Source organism: Phyllostomus hastatus, unplaced genomic scaffold (assembly GCF_019186645.2).
Source record: "Phyllostomus hastatus isolate PE091 unplaced genomic scaffold, TTU_PhHast_1.1 phas_scaffold_78, whole genome shotgun sequence".
Taxonomy (NCBI): Eukaryota; Metazoa; Chordata; class Mammalia; order Chiroptera; family Phyllostomidae; genus Phyllostomus; species Phyllostomus hastatus.
In genome coordinates, this window is record NW_025334041.1 from 30,865,009 (window position 1) to 30,886,146 (window position 21,138).

Below are 21,138 nucleotides of genomic sequence, written 5' to 3' on the forward strand. Positions count from 1 at the left end.
CTGACAGTGGATAGTTTGGAATCATGAATCAACTCCCTTTGCAGGACTGATCCCCACAGATGTGGGCATTTCAGGGTCTTCTAGCAAGAGACATAGGGGCTGCTCCACTATCTAGACAAATGCACGACAGGTGGGGGCCCGGTTCCTTCCACGTGTCCCCACCCCAACCCTCAGGGGCCTGCACTTCTCTGACCAATGCCTTGACTGTCCCATTAGAGATCTGATGGGGCTGTGAACCCGAAGGACAATACAATCCAGTAAACTGGGATCAAACTCCGCATTTGATCTTCAGCTGACAGCCTCATGGCTCCAAAAGATAAGGCATACTTACAGCAGCCACACAAACCCCCAATTTTCAGTCTGTATCTTGAGTTGCAAATACAAGCAGCAGAGCTTGTCTTCCTCTTTTTCAAACCCTCTAATGCTGTAGTCGGCTCACCTATTTGAAATCCTCATGTGTTTCGCACTATTCTGTAGCAGCAACCCCTGGGCCCGGCACTTCCTCCCTGGGACTGACCTGTGATACTGCAGAGGCTGTATCTGCGCTCCCACATTCAGGCCTTGGACACGGGTTGCATTGTCCCTGCCTTCAGCCTTTACTAGTCCCAAAGTCTTCCTTATTTTCTTGAAGGTGTGTTGCCTGCAACCACTTTTGGTACTGATTTCTGCACCCATCGGAGTGTTTAGTTGTAAGCAGCAGAAACCAACCCCAGAAAAGGAATTTGGCAAAAGCTTATTGGGGCTAGAGAACAAGGAGATGCTCAAAGACTAGTGGGGTCACGTCACCAGTCTTTGTGTGACATGGAAACTGGCTTAAAGGAGCCCCCACTCCAGACCATCCTCACCCAAAAGACCACGCTGTGGACGACCTCGTCCCATGCCCAGCCCTCGAAGTCGGCCTATTCCTGAACGTGCAGCTTCCTGAAAACCCTCACAAGGTCAGTAGTCTGCTCCCCTAAAGAAACCTGGGCCTGAGCCACCCAGCTCATACATACTAGAGTAAACAAAAAAAAATCAGTTTTATGTTTATATTTCAGACATTGAGAGGTGGTCTCATCATCCTTTAATATTTCCCTAATAAGTATTATAATTCCTAACCTGAAATCTAGTCATCTATTAAGAGTCTGACTGGGAGAAGGACACTAACTGGGAGTGCCAGCTATTAATTTGCAGTTTGTTTTTAAAATGCCGTCTCCATCATCTCTGCACTTTATTGAACATTCCCCGGGGGGCGGGGCTTTGTGTACATGATCCAGTGCTGGAATCTCAGCGCCTCCTACTGGGGATCACTCAATAAATGATGTAGTGTATGAATGAGTCATTCCTATTTCTCAACTGAAATTGGAATAATCCTCCTTTAAATAAATAAAGGGGGAAATGAAAAACCAAACAGAATCTAATATTTCAACACTTAACTTTTGTTTTTAGATTACAGCAGAAGTAATTGATTAGGAATCAGTTTTGATTATATAAGCAATGGAAATTGGCCATCTACAATTGTTTCAGGAAACATTAGAAGCACAGATTCTTAAAACAAATGGCCATCTTTACTACAGAACAATACTCAGTGCTCACAAGTATAAAGAAGAAAAAATAAAAATATAAAATGCAAAACCCTGGACAACAGCCTCAATGTACAGAGTTTGCTAGCTTGCTAGGTAACCTGATGTTTTAGGGAACACGGGACTCAACCTCCCAGAAGTGTCCAAGGATCAGATAAATCAACAACTGAAAGCAAAGGAGCATTCCAGGGTAACAATAGCATCAACCACATTCAACAGAGAATTTTTGCCCAGAGTTTTAGACAGGAAATTGAAATGAGTCACTGAGGCCTTGACATTTGCTCTGGCCCATCACTCGGACACTGCGGGGGAATCAGTGTCAGTGAAAGGGATGCAACAGCTTGTCCGCAAGAGTTAAAATGCTGCGTCCTGAACCACTGGTTTTCAAAATACTTGAACTGCAATCCAGAGTACCACTTCTTACTCATGGTCCAGTTCACACACGCACACCACTGAAATGAGTTTCACAAGGCTATACCAACTCTTACACATGTGATGGTCTCTGATCCTTTTAGCGTCTCTTATCCTATTTTTTTCTTTCTTGTTTTATTGTAGTCTTTAAAAATAATTCCAGTTTTGACCCATACATAGGTGGACACTTGCAAATTGAAAATCACTGGACTAAATAGGAATACAGTACTGAAATATAGAATCGCTTTATATTTTATGATCATATATATAAATGTATGTTGAACACACACACACAAACCCCACTTTAAACCTACTGTTTTCTCGGCAAAGCCAATGCATCTAAGTAAAAGCATGCCCTAGTGTTTAAAAAGTATCATAAAATTCTACAGCATGTACAAGTGTTTTGTCTTTGGTGCAACTTTTATTCAGTAGTATTTGAAAACTCTCATGTTCTCCAGTAAATCTGGATAAATGGGCTCATCATCAAATTGATCCCACCACAAAATTATTCAGACCAATTATCAAATTAGTTCACCTTTCCCAATTCTGGAGAGATTACAGAATTTTAAAAATCACCCCACATGTAAATCAAGCAAATAGCTATTAACCTTTTGAGTTGGTGTCTCTTCCCTTCCAAGGACACTGTGACAAAACAGACAAGTTCGGCCAGGTGACAACATCTGAGGACAGATCAGTTAGTCCAACAGAGTCACAAAGCGTCACGTAAGTTTTGCTGTGTTTTGAGGACGGTGGATATCTTGACCGTATTTCATGAGTGTTAGGGTGGGGCTTCGGAGGGTTGGATATAGATCCGACCTCCACTGTGGCCTCTGATCAGTCTTGTCCCTGAAGCCCAGATACATCTGTGGCAGCAGCTGGCAGGGCCAGAGAGCCTTGATTTCGAAGAGGGTGAGCCCCAAGGCCAACAGTCCGTACAGCAGAGGTGGGGCTGGGATGCTTCTCCTCTGGGGCCCTCTCGGCATCTGATGGAGAGGGAGGCCAGGGCTGTGGGGACGCCCTCCTGCGTCGTACAAGATGACCAATGCGTGTTGGTCCTAAGGGAGAGTGGGGAGAGTGGGGCTGACACTGCGACCCCCTCACCCCCCACCGCCAGAAACAGTTCTCAGAACAAGCCCACGGGGAGTAGCAGAATTTCCTATTTGACTTTTTTTCACCTAGGAGGGAGAGCGGCGAGCCAGACTGGAATGGTCACCACCTGGGTGGGATGGCATGGCCAGATATTCCATTTTCTAGTTAAAATCCAGCCTCCATGTCACACTGAGCTGGACTGTCTAAAATGTGAACAGTAACATTACTGAGCATGCGCTATGTGCCAGGGACTGTGCCATAGCACATGACTTTACATGTACTGCCACAGTTCATCTCCTCAACTGCCTAAGTATGGAGCTTGTCCAAGATGATTTCAGTGTCCTTGTATTGAACCCTGGCTGCCTGAGAGAAAAACCCATGGCCCTACAGTGTCCTTCCCTGTCCGCTTAGTTCTTGTTTTTTGTTGGTCAAGGAGAACACTCTTCCCAGTTCCACAAGCAAGGTTTCTGAAGCTCTCTGTCGTGTCAAACTCAGGTAATGTAGTACCTTGGGAAGATGCAAGTAAGTGGAAAGCTATTCCATGCTCATGGACTGGAAGAGATATATTGTTAAAGTGTCTATATACCCAAAGCAATCTGCAGATCCAATGCAATCCCTATTAAAATTCTAATGACAGCCCTGGCTGGTGTGGCTCAGTGGGCTGAGCTCCAGCCTGCCAACAGAAAGGTCATCAGTTCGATCCCTGTTCAGGGCACGTGCCTGGGTTGTGGGACAGGTCCCTGTTTCTCTTGCACATCGATGGTTCTCTCCCTCTCTTTATCTCTCTTCCCCTCTCTCTAAAAATATATAAATAAAATCTTAAAAGTAATAAAATTCCAATGATATTTTAAACAGAAATAAAGCAAACAATCCTAAAATTTGTATAGAGCCACAAAAGACCTGGAATAGCCAAAGCAGTTTGAAAAAACAACAACAAAGCTGGAGGCATCACGTGCCCTGACGTCAAATCACCATGTATTACAAAGCTACACGAATCAAAACTGTATGGTATTGGGGTAAAACAGACACATAGAGCAATGCAACAGAATTAAGAGCTCAGAAATAAACACATACATATATGGACAATTAATTTATGAAAAGGAGCCAAGAATATACAATGGAGAATGGACAATCTCTTCAATAGATTGTGCTGGGAAAATTGGACAGCCACATGCTAAGGAATAAAACTGGACCACTATCATTTACCCCACACAAAAATTAATGCAAAATGGATAAAGACTTGAATGTAAGACCTGAAACCATAAAATGCCTAGAAAATAACACAGGCAGTAAGCTCCTTAACATCAGCCTTATGAGACATGTTTGTGGACCTAAATGACTGAGAAGTCAGGCTTTTCAATCCTGGGACAGAGGAACAAAGTCGGAGCCCTCGGTGGGTGGCTGGGTTGGTTGCAGCGTTGTCTTGGGCACCAAGAGGTTGTGGGTTTGATTCTGGGTTGGGGTGCATATGGGAGGCAACCGATCAATGTCTCTCTTTCTCTTGATGAATAAACATATCCTCAGGTGAAAAAAAATAAAAGAAGAACAAATTTGGAATCACGCTATCTGATATCAAACTATACTATTGCACAAGGTCATCGTAGTCAAAACACCACACAAGTGGCATAAAAACAGGCACACATATCAAGGGAACAGAATGGAGAGCCCATAAGTAAACCCCTGCCTATGCAGTCAACTAATCTATGACAAAGGAAGGAAGAATACGCAATGGGGGATGACAGTCTCGTCAATAAACGGTGTTGGGAAAACTGGACAGATAAATGCAAAAAAGGAAAAGAAACTAGACAGCTTTCTTACAACATATAAAATAAACTCAAAATGGGTTAAACACTTTATAAGGCCTAAAACCTAAAACTCCTAGCAGTAAACTCTTTGACATCACTCTTAGCTATATACATATTTTTTGGATAGGTCTCCTTGGGCAAGGAAAAAAATTAACAAATGGAACTACGTAAAACTAAAATGTTTTTGCACAGCAAAGGAAACCATCAACAAAAGGTAAAGGCACACTGAATGGGGGAAGATATTTTACAGTGATACATCTGATAAGGGGTTAATATCCAAAATATATAAGAAACTCATGCAGCTTAATACCAGAAACAACAACACAACAGTCCAACTTAAAAATGGGCAGAGGTGCTGAGTAGACGGGTCTCCAAAGAGGTCAGTAGACATGAAAAGCTGTTCAACATCACTAATCATTTGGAAATGCAAATTAAAACCACAGTGAGATATCACCTCATGCCTGCCAGAATGGCTATCATCAAAAAACCAACAAACAACAAGTGCTGGTGAGGATGTGGAGAAAGGGGAGCCCTAGTGCACTGTTGGTGGGAATGCAGATTGCTGCAGCCACGGTGGAAAGCAGTGTGGAGTTACCTCAAAAATTAAAAATGGAACAGCCTTATGACCCAACAATTCCACTTTGGGAATACACCTGAAGAAACTCAAAACAGTAATTCAAAAAGTCTGTAGCCCCATGTTCACTGCAGCGTTATTTACAATAGCCAAGCTACAGGAGCAGCCCACGTGTCCTCCGATGGACAAACGGATAAAGAAGTGATGCATATAATGCAGGGGAGTATCACTCGGCCCCCCAAAAAGAATGGAATCTTGCCATTTGCAACAACATGGATGGACCTAGAGAGTATTATGCTAAGTGAAGGAAGTCAGAGAAAGACAAACACCATATGATTTCACTTACTTGTGGAATAAAAAAAATAAATGAACAAACAAAATGGAAACAAACTCGGATACAGAGAACAAATTGATGTTGCCAGATGGGAGGCGGGTTTGGAGGCTGGATGGAAAAGGGGACGGGATTAAGAAGTACAAACTGGCAGTTGTAATAAAACAGTCACAGGGATGTAAAGTACAACACAGGGAATTCAGTCAGCAACACTGTAACAACTGTGTGTGGTGCCGGGTGGGCATGAGGCTACTAGACTGGTGGGGGCGGGGTCACTTCGTAATCATATAAGTGTCCATTGTTGTACATCTGATAACAATATAATAGTGTATGCCAACTACAACTGAGAAAAATCAGGCTTTCGGTAGTGTGACTTGTGCCTACTTGGATTTGGACGTGCCACGAGGTCAGAACAGTCTGTGTTTCTTAACTCATTCCCCCCAAGTTTCCAGCAGTTTATGCTGCCTTGTTAGGAGGTTCCGTGAGTCCCCTGAGGGCGACTACCTTGCTTTCTTCGGACTGAGGGGCACCCTACTTGAAACCCGCCTCCCTAATGCAACCAGATTGGCTGTTTCTGGCTTCCTGTGCCTAGTTCCTGAGGCCTGTTGGGACCCTGTATATGAGGTCAGCTACGAACCCAAATGTTGTGGCCCCCTGAGTCTTACCATGAAAAACGAGGGTCTCGCACATCGCAATTTTCCACTTGGAAGGATTGAAACAAACCAAAACTAAGAGCTCAGAACGCACCGTGAGCGGAGCTCAGCCCGGGAAAAGCTTACCTGTGCCCAGGCGGGCGGTCCCTGAGGCCGCGAGGACGAGGGCTCCTTGGGTTCCTGCACCTGCGCGGAGGAGCAGACCCCCCCCCCCCACCCCCCGCACCGGGATCCTCAGCGCCTGTCCTCCTCGGTACCATCTTGTCGCCAAAACTTTCAACCGACAGAACAATTTAGTAACAGTGTGACGGCCTTGATCCTAGAGAAACAAGCCTTGGACTGCGGGAGCCAGAGCCTCGCAGGCAGCCCAGGCCCGAGAGATGCGGGCAGGAGCGCATCCTGGCCCCGCGCGCGTCGGCAGAAGCGCAGGGTTCGTAGGAGGTCGGGACTCGGCCCGGCACGCCGGGCACGAGGAGCCGGATTTGCGAGGGTCAGGTGCGCCACCGGCTGCAGCCCCGCTGGGGGACCGTGCTTGCTGCAGAGCGGGGTTGCTGGACAGGTGTTTCCGGGAAAGTCCAGGCTGACTTAGAGCCGGTTCAGATGTGTCAGATGAACCTCCATTCCGTGGGCGCCTCTATTCGAATTACCGTTTCAGAGCTCGTTGGCTTTTATATAAACAGGCTTTTATCTTCCTAAATTGTTCCAAAGCTGTCTACTATCAGAGCCCCTTGTCCCTTTTTGTAGAAGTTAAAGCTTTTACCAGCTGAAATGTATATACTAAATGGGAACTGGCCTAAGCAGTGGTTCTCATTTCTGTGCCTTATTAGAACAGCCTCTGGAACTTTCAACTTTTTTTTTTGTATTTTTAGGTTTTACTAGATTCTTTGGAACCTGGTGAGACCCGTCTCCCTCTCAGATTTTATTTTTATTTTTATTTTTTTAAAGATTTTATTTATTTATGTTTAGAGAGGGAAGGGAGGGAGAGAGAGAGAGAGAGAAACATCAATGTGCGGTTGCTGGGGGTTATGGCCTGCAACCCAGGAATGTACCCTGGCTGGGAATCGAACCTGGGACACTTTGGTTCCCAGCCCGCGCTCAATCCACTGAGCTACGCCAGCCAGGGCCCTCTCAGATTTTAATTGGTTGCTGTGGAACCTTTGAGATGCAGGTGTCTGTTGCTGTTATTATTTTTTTAAAGCTGTGAAGTGATTCTAAAGTGTTTTTCATTCGACAAAGGTGAGAGTGGGTGGTGGAGCCTAAATCCATGCGTTCAAAATCCATGTGATTAAGGATCGAAATATGAAGTGGGATCATTAAATGAGATGTTTGTGACCCTGCTGGGTACAGAGCACTGACAAGTGCTCCTGGAAGAGTGAATAGAAAATGAATTTTACTGCAGCCCAGGATTGTGCTTTCCGCCTTTGTAACTTCAGAACCTCTTAGGCCTGTCGCCACGCCCCAGCGATGAGCATCTCCAGGTGTGGCTGTGCGGGCATGCCCTGCCCAAAGGTGTCTGGGCCAGCTGAGCCCGGGATCCAGCCCAGGGTCTCCGCCCAAACCCTGAAGTGCCTCCCCCCCCCGCCCCGCCCCCCCGGACTGAAACTCGCACCCCAGGCCAGTAGCAGCCCTGGCGGGGGCGGAGTCAAAAAGCTGCCCTCTCCTCTTCCGAATTCAGGGTGTGCCCTGGAAGGGCAAATACCGGTTTAAAATAAGAGGCTTCGTTCCCCGCTGTGAAAAATAAGGGAGGAGATTTTCCTCCCCTCCCCTTTTGTCAGAATATTTACCTTAGAGAACTTGCAAATACAAGTATTTTCTCAGCCTCTTTGAAATGTGTCTGTTTAAAAACTGAATAAGACTATCAGTTTTGTGACTTAGGAATGTCTTTCTCAAAGACCGGGAGCCACCCGTTGACGCACCGACACCAGGAGGGAGCTCCGCGTCCCCCCAGTTCCTGCGGGAGCCGTGTGCCCTCCCGTTCTCTTAGTTGGCAACTAGTTACCGTCCAGTTCTCTTAGTTAACAACCAGTTACCGTTTACCTCGGGAACGTGTCTGTAACCGGGTGCGTCCGCTTGGATAGAAAAGGTTGAGATTTTCTTCTGTTTCACAATCGCTCTCTTGGCCAGGTGCCTGTGATGAGCATCACATTCTGGTTTAGTGCTCAGGTGATAGAAAAGGGGCTTTCTTCCTTACCACCTCGGTGGAGAGGATTTCTGGGCTGAGAGACCTGGGTTTTTTAAAAAATTGTACTTCCCCAGCAGCACCTTCACCCTTTGTTCTAAAGTTACCATCTTTTTCACTCATGCCTTCCCAATCCGTGGGGAGAAATACTTAAGGTATGTAGGTGTTTTTGTTATAAATCTCCTCCCTTCCATCCGGCTTCTAACACAGAAGTTAGAGTGATTTGAAATACTGATGTTATAAGGAGTTTAGGTTATGATTGTAGTTTTTCTGCTTGTGGTTGAGTAAGTACATGCCAATCTGTCATGTTGAATAAGAAATACAAGTTGATTCCCACTTCTTTAACAGAAAAAAAGAAAATGAAAGGAAGAAAGAGAGTTGTTTGATTTTTAATTTTGTATACACCCTTTTTGACAGGTAGAAATTAGTTTTTTTATTTTCCAATCTGTTCATCTTTCTCTGTGATCTCCATTACTTTTCATTTTAAAAAATTAATCAAACCAACTGGGGTAGCACAGTTGGTTGGAACAACGTCCCAACATGCCTAAGTTGTGGGTTCGATCCCCAGTCAGAGCACATACCAACCAATGAATGCATAAATAAGTGGAACAACAAATCGATGTTTCTTTTCTCTCTCAAATCAATAAATATTTTTTAAATTGTCAAATACATAGTTTTTTTTAAAGGCTAACTAATTCTACATAGCTTATAATGAAAAACAGCAGGGCCTTGCCCTGTCCATCACTGTCTCAGCACCGGGACTTGCTCAGAGAACGCAACACGAGGAATGACACAGGATGAAGGAGCTGTGACAGAGGCTTCACCTGACACAACTGTGGCAGCCTGTTGAACAGTCTAAGGCTTTCGCTTCTGCGTCTGGGGCCTAAACTCAGTGATGCAGGTGGTCTGGAGAGGAAGATAGACTTGAAGTGGAGGAGAGGAATGATTTGAACCTGCGTCCTCTCTCATGCTTGTCAAACCTCCAACTTAAGAGGATTCAGGTGCGCTTCCACACTGTGCTAAGTGCACACCTGGCCCTGGGGGCTGACAAAGCCAAAAAGTCTCTTCTGAGTTCTTTCCTAGAATCACTAAGTAAATATATAAAATCGACTGAATTCCCGAATTTATTTCAACATGCCATTTATCTCCCTTGCAAGGGTTTAAGAACTATTTACTAACTAGTTCTTACATAGGACTAAATGGTTCTTATTAAATAGGACTAAAAACTGGTGGTTCCTTGCCCTAGCTGGGCAGTCCGAAAACAAATGTGTCTGTGTATGACGCACAGTGTAGAAAAGGTGGAAAATACAGACAAGTATAAAGAAAATGCACACAAATGCAATGTTACTTAGACATTCCCCTCTTGTTTGAATTCAGGTTCCTTCTTGTGTCTCCCTGGAACTTATATTTTTGGGGTGTAGGAGATACATCCTCCTACAAAAGGTGCAGTTTACATATCTGATATGAAGTAAAAATGAAGTTCCTAAAACATGCCCAGGGTGGCAAAACAAAATCCACAAAATGCCCCCCATTTCTGATCCATGACAGAACATCATTCTGAGTATGTGTGCTATACCTATGTATTTATGTATACACACACACTTGTAAAATAATTATATATTTTTTTATTTGAGTGTCCTTATGATTTCACTATGGCTGAAATGCAACTGTGATTCAAACTTCTCTTTGGAAAACTTAGTTCTGGAAAAGCCTTTCACAGCCAAGAACCTGAGTGGTTTGGATAATTTGTTTTTAGCTACTCATGATAAGATTTATTTGTGTAAGAGAAGTAGTGAAAGGTCATCTTAAAAACATTCTGTTATGCAGGGGAGTCGTGGGGGGGAAATGCAGACAACTGTAATTGAACAACAATAAAATAATTTTAAAAAATCCTTTTAAAACAATCTAATCTGATCTAGAATATAACAATTTGAAATTCTACCTGAGTTGGCTGTTTACAAGAGAATTTGAAGTTTACGCCAAAGTTAGTATGAACTAGCACTAATTCAAATACTGACTGGCATCTTAAGAGCATGTAACTTAAACTCTACACTAAGCACCTCCCATGAGCCCCAACCTGGATTGGGAGCTGTGATAGTTAGAAAGACCAGGAAATAAAACACACCATCTCTGCCCTCCAGGAAACATGGGTGGGGGTGGGGCCAACAGAAGTAGAAACAAATGCAGTAACAACAAAATAGAGATTGATTTCAAGGAGCCATGGGAATCTAGAAAGGTCTCATGGAGATACGTAATTTGAGGGCATTAAGTAAACCACAACAGTTAAAACCAAGGATATAAAAAAGTTTTGGATGGTATCTACGTTTCTGAAAAAGGAAAGCTCTGAAAAAGGATCAGCGGGCTGATGAAAAAGTTCTAAGTCGCTCAGCTACAGAAACAGCAAGGTGCAGGATGAGTCCTCGGACTTATTTGTGGAGCTGGAGAAAAGAGGATGAACAAGAACAGAGCCAGGAAATGAGGAGGGTGTCAGGAGGCTGCATTTCAGCTGTGGTGAGAAGGGGGAGACAAGGCTAGAGTAAATACGGACTAGGCAGGCCTTTGATAACAGGAGAAAAGGCTTGAATCTGCCCTGTAATCAGGGGAAGCTGCTGGCATTCATGGAGGAAGAAAGTGAAAATTCAATCTCTTTTAAAAGATACTATACAACTATCACACCAATTTATTAAAAAATGGTCAGTATATGATCTGGTTTTTAAATATTTCCTCATTTTAGGCCCTGGCCAGGTAGTAGTTGGTTTGAACATCATCCGGATATGCCAAGGTTGTGGGTTTGATCCCCGGTCAGGGTGTATGCAGGAATCAACCAATGAATGCATAAATAAGTGGGATAAAAACTTGATGTTTCTTTCTTCTCCTCTTGCTCCCTAAAATCAATAAAAATTAATAAAAATATTTTCTCATTTTAATAAATATCTACATTGTGTTCATTTTATTAATCAGCTATTCTTCGACCTTCCTAAAATCTATTACCTATTGATAATGAACCTGTCGCTTCAATTTATGAGTACTACAACACTGTTGTTTTCTATTCATACCATTTTTTGGATTGAAGGCCCTATTTAATTATTTAAATGAAATAAATCCAAAGTAAATACATTGTGAAAAATATATTTTAATACATTGTGAAAAATATATTGTATTAAAATGTATTTTTAAAATACATTTTAATACATTTAAAATACATAGAATATTGGCACTTAGATAGTTATTTACAATGGTATTTACAATCAAGTTTTCTATAATTTTTGTGAACAGAAAGATAACTGTATACAGAGCTAACTATAGACACAGAACTATCTACAGCTGTTCCTTTCCGGCTCACAAACCATAACTGTGTAGAAAAGGGTAACAGTTAGTTCAAGGTGCTACAGCTCAAATTCATTAAGATTAAATTAATTTTGATCAGTTCTCCTGGGTTAAAAAAATGCCGGTTAAGCCAAAGAGGGGGCAAGTGTGTACAATCTCCACTTCTTCACATTTCACTGTTGCCCCCTGACTTGATTGACTAGCCCTTGAAGCAAACCTGTACCTGAGTTCTGGGAAATGTCGTACACAACAGGTCTTCTAAGTCCAAGGCATTGTTTTAAGCCTATTAATACAAGTTCATAGCAGGTGGCTTAACTTTAGGGTAGACTTTTTTTTAGCTATCAATGCTAATAACTATTAAACCTTTATTTTTAATTACAAGAAAATTTTTCAATTACAGCTGATCTATTAATCATTCTTATGACCAGCCAATGGTTTTTCTAACAGTAGTCAAGAAATGACCAAGTGAGATGCCTGAGCTGTACATCTTGCCTGTGTGCTCTTAGTGAAGGTCACTGTCTGCACTGCAAAACTTTACGGACAGTCAGATTGAAAGCCTCATTTTAACTGAGAAGGAACATGAGAACATTCAGATCAACAAAATGATTCTGAATCCCTGTTTGCTATAGAAAAATGAGATGAAAGTTTTAAAAGGAAAGGCCTGGGCTAATACAATTATCCACCAATCACTTTCCTTCAAGTTAAAGCAGCCAATGGTCTGCCACAGCATTTTCTAGATGAGAAAATAAAGTCTGTGTGACTTTGGGATAGCTACTGTTGGTCATAGCTACATTTTATTTTGTTCGGTCCTTGATCAGAAATCCAAACCTTAATTCATATTTTGTTTTATACAAAAAAAAATCCATTTTATGGGCTGCTAGAAATAAATTATGGATAAAAATAGATACTATGTTCCTAATGGTCTCCCTGGGAAGATACACATACAGAATATTTAAGTTCAAAATATATTTCATTCTTTTCTACCCTTTTTGGTTTCCAAGTAACTAGTAATAAATAAGTTACTGATTACTGGGTAGTGGGGGAAAACTTTTTAGTCATTTTTCCATCTAAGAATTTCATTAAACAAACAGGTGGTACATCTTATAGTAGTATAAATAGACGATAACTGGAAATCAAGTTTTACTTTTTAAACTACAAATGATTGGCAACTGTTTCCTTAATAGTTATTGCAGGAGTAGGTCCAACATGAGTCCATATATAGCCCTTCTCTGGTCTGGTGGGAACTGTGGGAAATGGTGATGAACGTGACTTGAAATATTCAGAGGGTGCATGACATACAAATTCCAAGTATTCCATCTTCCTTGGAAGATCCTCCTCTGGTCCTATAGGCAGCCAATGGAAAGGTTAAACACATTTTTGAACACACATATCATTATCATAGAACGTTAAAATGCCCAGACACTAGGAGAAACTGCTCTGGTGGTGACCTGACATTAGCCCTTGGAACATGTGTTACTATGAAGTCACTCTATCATTTTTTCCTTTCTACTTGAACTGCTTAAGGAATATAGCATTCTCCCCAAAACAGTGACTCAATATGGAAAGGAATCTAAAAACAAAATTTAGTGTTTATTACATGCCCACACTGTTCCTAGTACTGTCATATATCAATACTTCGAATCTTCACAAAGGCCCTCTGCAGTAGGCACTATTATTCCCATTTTACATGTGAGGAAGATGAGCCAAGAAAGATTAAGGAACCTGCCTGATATCACACAGCTAGGAAGTGTGAGGGCTATGAACCCAGATTCTGGCTGCAGAGTTTGTGCTCTGGAATCTGAGGGTTAGGAAGACAGAGGAGGGGCATCGGGGCCCAGGTGGCTCTGCCACACCACCGCCTCTGCTGAGAATGCTACCCAACAGATCAGGTGAATGCGAGTCCACACGTTTATGTGCTTACAAGCAGCAGGCTAAAGCTGGTCATGCATTGAACTTGGCACACAGGTGAGAATAACAGTGGAATGTTATTTGTCCTTGAGTTCTCACTGAAAAAAAATTCATGTTTTTTCTCAGGATGCAAAAGTGACACACGCTCATTACAGAAAGGTTAAAAAGTTCAGAGTAATTTAAAAACTCTGAACACTTTCAGAACTGAATTAATCAGGAGCTTCTTGTGAGTCTACATGAAGAACTGTTTGTACCACCTCTTTTGGCAGCACTCAAATTAATAGAGTACAGTGGCTGCCATTTGAACAATCAACAATGAGTTGTTATAAAAGGTCCAGAATGATGTGTGCAGCATGTGAAAGGATGCATATTGAGAACATGGAATATGCTACAAATGACCATGATAGTTCCTTCAGAAATTATTTTTTAATTATTTATTTATTTATTTTTAGAGAGGGGGGAGGGAGGGAGGAAGAGAGGGAGAGAAACATCAGTGTGTGGTTCCCTCTCACACACCTCCTACTGGGGACCTGGCCCACAACCCAGGCATGTGCCCTGACTGGGAGCTGAACTGGTGACCCCTCAGTTCATAGGCCAGCACTCAATCCACTGAGCCACACCAGCCAAGGTTGAGTGGATTTTTACAAGTAACTAAATAACCTAGTTCCTGAGCAATGAATTCTTTTAATAGTTTAATCCTGGGTCACTCAAAAAAACCTTATCCACATCACTTTTTAGTAAGTGCACACTGCCCTAACTCTAAAGAACTGACAGCACTCAAACCCCCACTATATAAAATGTCTTTCATGTTTTCTATAAAGCTCTTTATTGTACTTAATGATACTTATGCTTCTTTGTTATGGACTGAACTGTATCCCTCCCCGATTCATATGTTGAAGCCCTAACCCTCAATGTGATGGGTATCTGGAGACAGGGGCTTTAGGGAAGTAATTAAGGTTAAATGAGGTCAGTATGGGTGGGACCCTAATCTGCTAGGATTGGTGTTCTTGCAAGAAGAGACTGAACAAGGAGTGTGCACACTGAGAAGGTGGAGGTCCACAAGTCAGGAAGAGAGCTCCACCAGGAACCAACCCTGAGAGCACCTACATCTTGAACTTGCAGCCTCCACAACAGTGAGAAAATAAATAAAGCATTCTGTTGTTTAAGCCATTCAACCTATGGTATTTTGTTATGGCAGTCCAAGCAGACTAATGCATTCTTGTACATAATAACAGAGACTTAACTGGGTTTGAGAACCTGTCCCATTTGTCAAACTCACCTATGATGTAGGATGCAGGATCAAACTGGTCCCTGGGACTAGAAAGAGTGGGAATGAGCCACGTCAGCGCTGCACTCTTCTCACAGTACTGGTCCTGGATAAAACCCCGGATCTGAGCATAGTAGGGTTTTCCGTCTTGTTCATCAATCACAGAAACAACATCTCCAATTTGGTAATATACTCCCTGGGGGGAAAGAAGATAATCGCCTATTAAAAAAAAAATAGAAGAGCACCACAGCTATGAACTGGACCTTCCTTAATGTAAGAGTTTTCAAAGTGTTCAATAAAAGGTGGCTGAAATGGACTAATATACCAATGTTTATATGGTTGATGCAAATTCTAAAGTTGTTTCACTTTTAAATAAAAAAGTTTCACATAACACAACTTGCATCTGGAGGGGCCATATCTCTATAAAAATGCCTTGATTTTCTATTTTGGCTAGAGCCACTGAGTTGCAGGAAGGTTAAGTGACTTGCAGAAAGCCACATAAGGCAGAGCTGCAGCTGAGGTTCCTACACCAGCTGGGCAGTCTGTCTCTGATCTGGCTTGAAAATCAGTGCTTATCTGGTGAAAATATACTCTATACACCTTCCTCCTCAGACATTAATTAAGGAAAAGAGATACTATATATTCAAACCAGAGAAATAATAAAAATTTTTTATTATAATCGGTCTTTAGGATACAGTCACCCTCAATTCACCACACCTGTCCCTAGTCTCAGTGGCACCTGTCCCTTGCCCTCCTGTTCACTGGTATTCCTGGCATTCATACCGTACCCTCTACTTCACACCCAACTAACTCACCTGTGCGTGTCTTGTGTTTGGGCCTCTGCCATCTACCCCATATCCTCTTCCCTGGGTCTTGAACTGGAAATAATCTCCCATTTGAACATCCATAATGGCTCATCCAAATATTTATGACACTCAGCACTTCCTTAGGTGGGTGTAGACCTGACAGAGCAGAGTCCCTCCTGGTGGACCCTGTATCTGTGGAGCCGAGGGGTACTGCTGCATCTGGATCATTACGGACGGGTATAGTCACTGTGGGCCACAGTCCACTACTTGCTAGTTCATGGGCACATGGTAAATAGGAATAAATTACTGATACTTGACGTAACAGGTCTCACATGCTTTCCATTAAGACATGCCTAAAAATCATTAGTACACTAAGTTATTAGCTTAATCAGCTGTGAAAATAATGCACAAATTTGAAAATGTGATGATGATAATTTTTACTATCCACTGAGTGCTTACTCTCTAAGGTGCTTAACATGATCTCACTTGACGCAATGTGGTAGTTCCTATTCAATCCTATTTTGTAGATGAAGGAACATTAGTTGGTCCTAGCCCTGTCATACAAGTTCTTGCCCAAGCAGTAGAGCCAGGAGCTGAGCTCTGAACTTGGGCTCTGGCATCAGGTGGCCTCACTCCATGACTTAGTGGCTACGTGATGTCAGACAAGTTAATTAACCTCTCTGTGACTCCAGGTCCTCCTCCATAAAATGGGGATAATAATACCTACTTCACGGAGTCGACTGAATGGAATAAAGCATGTAAAACGCTCACCTCAGTGCCTGATAAATAGCAAGCACACATTTTGCTATGTGTTATTAACAATGAAGGAAATGCTGGAAATACAGGAGAGGGGTTTGCCTGGTGTACAGACTGTTTTAGACTACTCAGATGCTGGGGTAGCAAAAAAGGTTATACTCAAAGTATAATCACTTGTGTTTCCCAATGTTCAGGGCACTTAGGTCAAGTATAAAGCACCAACTCACCCCACCCCCCCACATGACAGTACTTAATGGTTATTGTCCATGCCAGGCCTGCCAGGCCTGCCAGGTCTTTTCTATGCTCCAACTGCTTTCCTTGTTTTCTGGTTCAAAAATAATGAAATGTTACTTCTCTCACTGATTTATCGAACGTCCATGGGCTTTGGTCCTAGGAAACCTGACCTTCAAATAATGTGGACTCTTTCTTTCCTACCACGGACTTCCAGCAAGTGCCAGTCCCCCCTGCCCTTACCCCCTCACGTCTGCTTGAAGGCACTTGAGAATCTCTGTGCCTACTCTACCCACTTGTCTAAATCCTGCCTCTGTCCTTCCCACTTTCAATGCCATCACATTGAGTAGGCTGGCTCACTCTCGCACAACTCCATACCATTTTAAAAACAATTCCCACAATCTGCATTTAAAAAGTTCTAACCCTGGCTGGCATAGCTCAGTGGATTGAGCGTGGGCTGCGAACCAAAGTGTCGCAGGTTCAATTCCCAGTCAGGGTACATGCCTGGGTTGCAGGCCACAGCCCCCAGCAACTGCACATTGATGTTTCTCTCTCTCTCTCTCCCCCTCCCTTCCCTCTCTAAAAATAAATAAATAAAATCTTTAAAAAAAAGTTCTTAAGGTCCTCATGTCATATTTCAATAGCTAACTTCCCCTCCCACCTCAGTTCTGGATGAGATGTTTTATAATAGCTACTTCTGGAAGAAATAGCTTAGAGAAGAACAAAAGCCACAATCACACTTTGTTACGGTGTAGCAGAGGCCTCAGACTAACTCAACATTTTAGTGGCACATTAGAACGCAGGCCCAAATCTTCCTTCAGTAACACTATCCATGTTTACCTTGTAGAAGATTGATTCTGCAGTGATGATGGTCGAAACTGACTCAGGAGCTTTGATGGGCTATGGAAAAAAAAAAAGTAAAAGTATTAGCACATTCATACTGTGTATGTGTATGAACAGGAGCTTTTCCAGTCATATACAAGAGTTCTGTAATTTGAAAAATACTAAATTTGTTGTTTGGTGATAAAACTGTGATAAAAAGATAAATGATTTTCCTGAATGTTGTGGCTAAGCACAATATGAATATTCCCACTGCTATTTCTGCTACTATTAGCTTAAAAACTGCTGGGAACCAGAGGACAAGTTTCTGATTATGATTCTGAGAGCTGACACAAGCCCTCTTAGTGCTTTATTGCACATTAAAGTTTTAGTTACAAAAATATACCACCTCTAATGGCCAGAGCATGGCCGAAGTGGAAGTAATAAAAAATGGGTAGATGAGCACTAAGTGAAAAAGTGTTTTTCCCTTGATGGACTTTTCCATCTCGGCCTGATCATAGAACCAGCTACAGTACTCGATGTCATCAGAACTAGTGTTCTAATAGGCCTGAACGAAGACCAAAGGAACTTCCTTGGAAGTTCCTAGTAATCTGTCACCACCCACCAATCATTAAAATCCATTCTTAAGCTGAAATACACACTTTTATGTAACAACAGAGGAAACAGGTCTTCCCAAATATGTCTTGGTATCATCCTTAAAGAGGTTGCTAGAGAAATTGATATTGAAATACCTAAAAAGAACATATTCTACCATACATAAGAGGAAAACATGTTTAAGTGATAAAACTATAGTCAAATGAATATTTACTTAACATGCTTTGTCTAATCAACAAATGTCTAATTTTTAGAAAACCAAATTATTAAAATTGTAAACCAGTTGGGTCAACTACCATCAGTAAGAAAATAATCCACAATCTTCATGACATATTGGACTGCCCCTTTTGTGTATTATGAACAAATATGCCCAACTTCAGAAATGCTTTTACTGGTAAATCAACACTCCCATTCTGAAAATGAAGGAATGCCATACTGAAGTTTATATTTTATTTAATTTTAATTTAATTTTATTTATTTTATCTTATCTCATCTTATTTTATCTTATCTCATCTCTTATTTTATTTTACTTTATTTCCACCCACCCAGCCATTTTATCTTATCTCTATTTATCTTATCTCGATTTTATCTTATCTATTTCATTTCATTTCATTTCATTTTATTTTATTTTATTTCCACCCACCCAGCCATGCTGAGGTTTTAAAAAACTGTTTTTACCCTGGCTGGTGTAGCTCAGTGGATTGAGCACAGGCCTGTGAACAAAAGCATCACCGGTTTGATTCCCAGTCAGGGCACATGCCTGGGTTGCAGGCCAGGTCCCAGGTAGGGGATGTGCTACAGCCAACCATACAGTGATATTTCACTCCCTCCTTCTCTTTCTCCCTCCCTCTCTTCCCCATCTCTCTAAAAATAAATTTTAAAAAATCTTTAAAAAAATAAAAATAAAAAGGTGTTTCTAATACATCGTCCATTGTGTTTGACCATGTCCCCTTGTATTTACAAGGATAGTGAGAATTTATTGCGCTAAAAATGTGCTTTCAAATACCCCACCACAAAACTTTCAACACTTTCTTACAGGAGAAGAAGAGATAAAGGTTTAGCAAATTTTTACTTCATATTCCTCAAATTGATAAGTCAGTAAAATTCCCTTTCTGGGGCTATAATAACAAACAAATATGGAAATGAGTTCCAGTATTATTATTTACTTAGATCTTTAAAGAATGAAAGAAAAAAAGTTTTCCTACTGTACTTGACCGTACTGTAATCCTTTGCATAAAGAACTCAGTAACATGCACCCAAAGTTTATGTTTCTTCTAGACTTCCATTTTATATTTCCCAGAGGAAAAAGAAAAGTTCAAAAAAGAGAAACAGTATTACTAGTTTCACAAACAGTAAGCCTTCTGCAACAGAGCTCAAGCCTCTTACAAAGTCTGCACCTCTCCCCACAGCGAGAAGACCTGGCAACGGTGGGGGATGCAGGCAGGGTCAGGGCACGTTACAAACACAATGCCATTGTAGTAAAAAAACACTGTCCACAATCATCTTACGTTTTTTAATTTAAAAATATGTCTTCTCCCTTTTCCTTTAGTGGAAACTTTCTTCTCAGCAGCTGGAGCAGATTTGTACTTAGTGTTTCTGAGCCGAGCCGACCTCCTGTGAATTTCCTGCTTACTCTGTTATAAATTAGAGAACAAAAAAAGAGAAATAAAAAAGTGTGGAAAGGTTGCTGTCCCGATGCAACCATCTTACAAGGACCCCAGAGTATGCACTTCACACGGGCATTCAAAAATTAAGAGTGCGCCTTTTCTTTCTATGCGGGGTAATCACATAAACTGGGCTAATGAAAACAGGGAGAGGCCTTGCCATGCATCTCCGGAGCCTCCAAAAAGCTGTGAGCTGCTTACAGCAGGACAAAGAGTTAAGTCTATCCATTTGCATTTATGAGAAAAGCCACTAACAACTCTCCATCGCCAGAGGGCGCTCTAGGTATGCCACCGCTTGCCTTGGAATACTTACGCTGCCATTTAGAATGACATTGTGCTAATACTAACATGCCATAATGACAGAATACCCTTTATGAACAGGGACAAGTCCGGCAGCAGGACCCCATTTACGTACCTGTGTAAACGTGCACATACTGAGATGCCCGGTTGCTACCCCAAATATGGGGATTTCCCCAGGGTTTTTAATTTTCTTGCTTCTTTAGACTATAAATTTCTCCCAAGAAAAGGTGCTCAGAATGGGTCGCACTAGCTAAGATGTCATCAGGGAGTGTGGACGGCCCGGCCCGGCGGGGACGCGGCGCTCCCGGAGGCTGGGCGGGCTAGGGCCTCCGTCCGCCCACACCGCTTACCTGCTTGCCGCCCCCTCCCCCGTTGCTCTGAGAAGGGGCGGTCGAGGTGCTGGCGAGGGTCGCGGCACTGAAGCCACCCCCGCCGCTGCTGCTGCCCCCTGTCCCGCCTGCGGTCCCCGCACCGGCGCCGGCGCCCCCGCCGCCCGCGCCGCCCCGGCCAGTGCAGTGGTGACAGAAGATCTCCCCTTGGGAGCTCTTCTTCCACATAGAGGACGACGTGGTCTTGCATACGCTGCAGGTGGGCTTCAGGCCCAGGGGCATCGTGGCCGGCTCAGGGGCCCCCCGCGGGCGCAGCGACACGGGAATGGCGACGGCCGAGCCCGGCCGCCCGAGGGCCGGCCCGCCACGTCCAGTGACAGGGAGAACAGCTAGGGCGCGGGCGCCAAGCTGTCCACGCTGGAACCAGGCCGCAGCCGCCGTCCGCTGAAGGTAGGAAGACGATTCCTCCCGCAAGGCACTCAGCACCAGCCCCCGCCACTCAAGACTCCAGG

At 42.8% G+C, this 21,138-nt stretch overlaps 1 protein-coding gene across 3 annotated transcripts in view; it reads right to left on the reverse strand.

Annotated features, from left to right (window-relative positions):
• GATAD1 (GATA zinc finger domain containing 1) overlaps positions 1 to 21,138 on the reverse strand; it is a 28,887-nt gene extending 7,749 nt beyond the window's left edge. For 2 of the 3 annotated variants that reach the window (XM_045827643.1, XM_045827645.1), the window contains exons 1-4: positions 20,648 to 21,138; positions 19,842 to 19,967; positions 17,740 to 17,799; positions 15,119 to 15,302 (exon numbers count right to left, since the gene is read on the reverse strand). In XM_045827643.1, the coding sequence (XP_045683599.1) occupies positions 15,119 to 15,302; positions 17,740 to 17,799; positions 19,842 to 19,967; positions 20,648 to 20,908 (631 nt within the window). In that variant the 5' untranslated portion in view covers positions 20,909 to 21,138. Of the gene's footprint in view, positions 1 to 11,729; positions 13,275 to 15,118; positions 15,303 to 17,739; positions 17,800 to 19,841; positions 19,968 to 20,647 lie in introns of those variants that run through there. The other variant, XM_045827646.1, reaches the window with a different exon arrangement.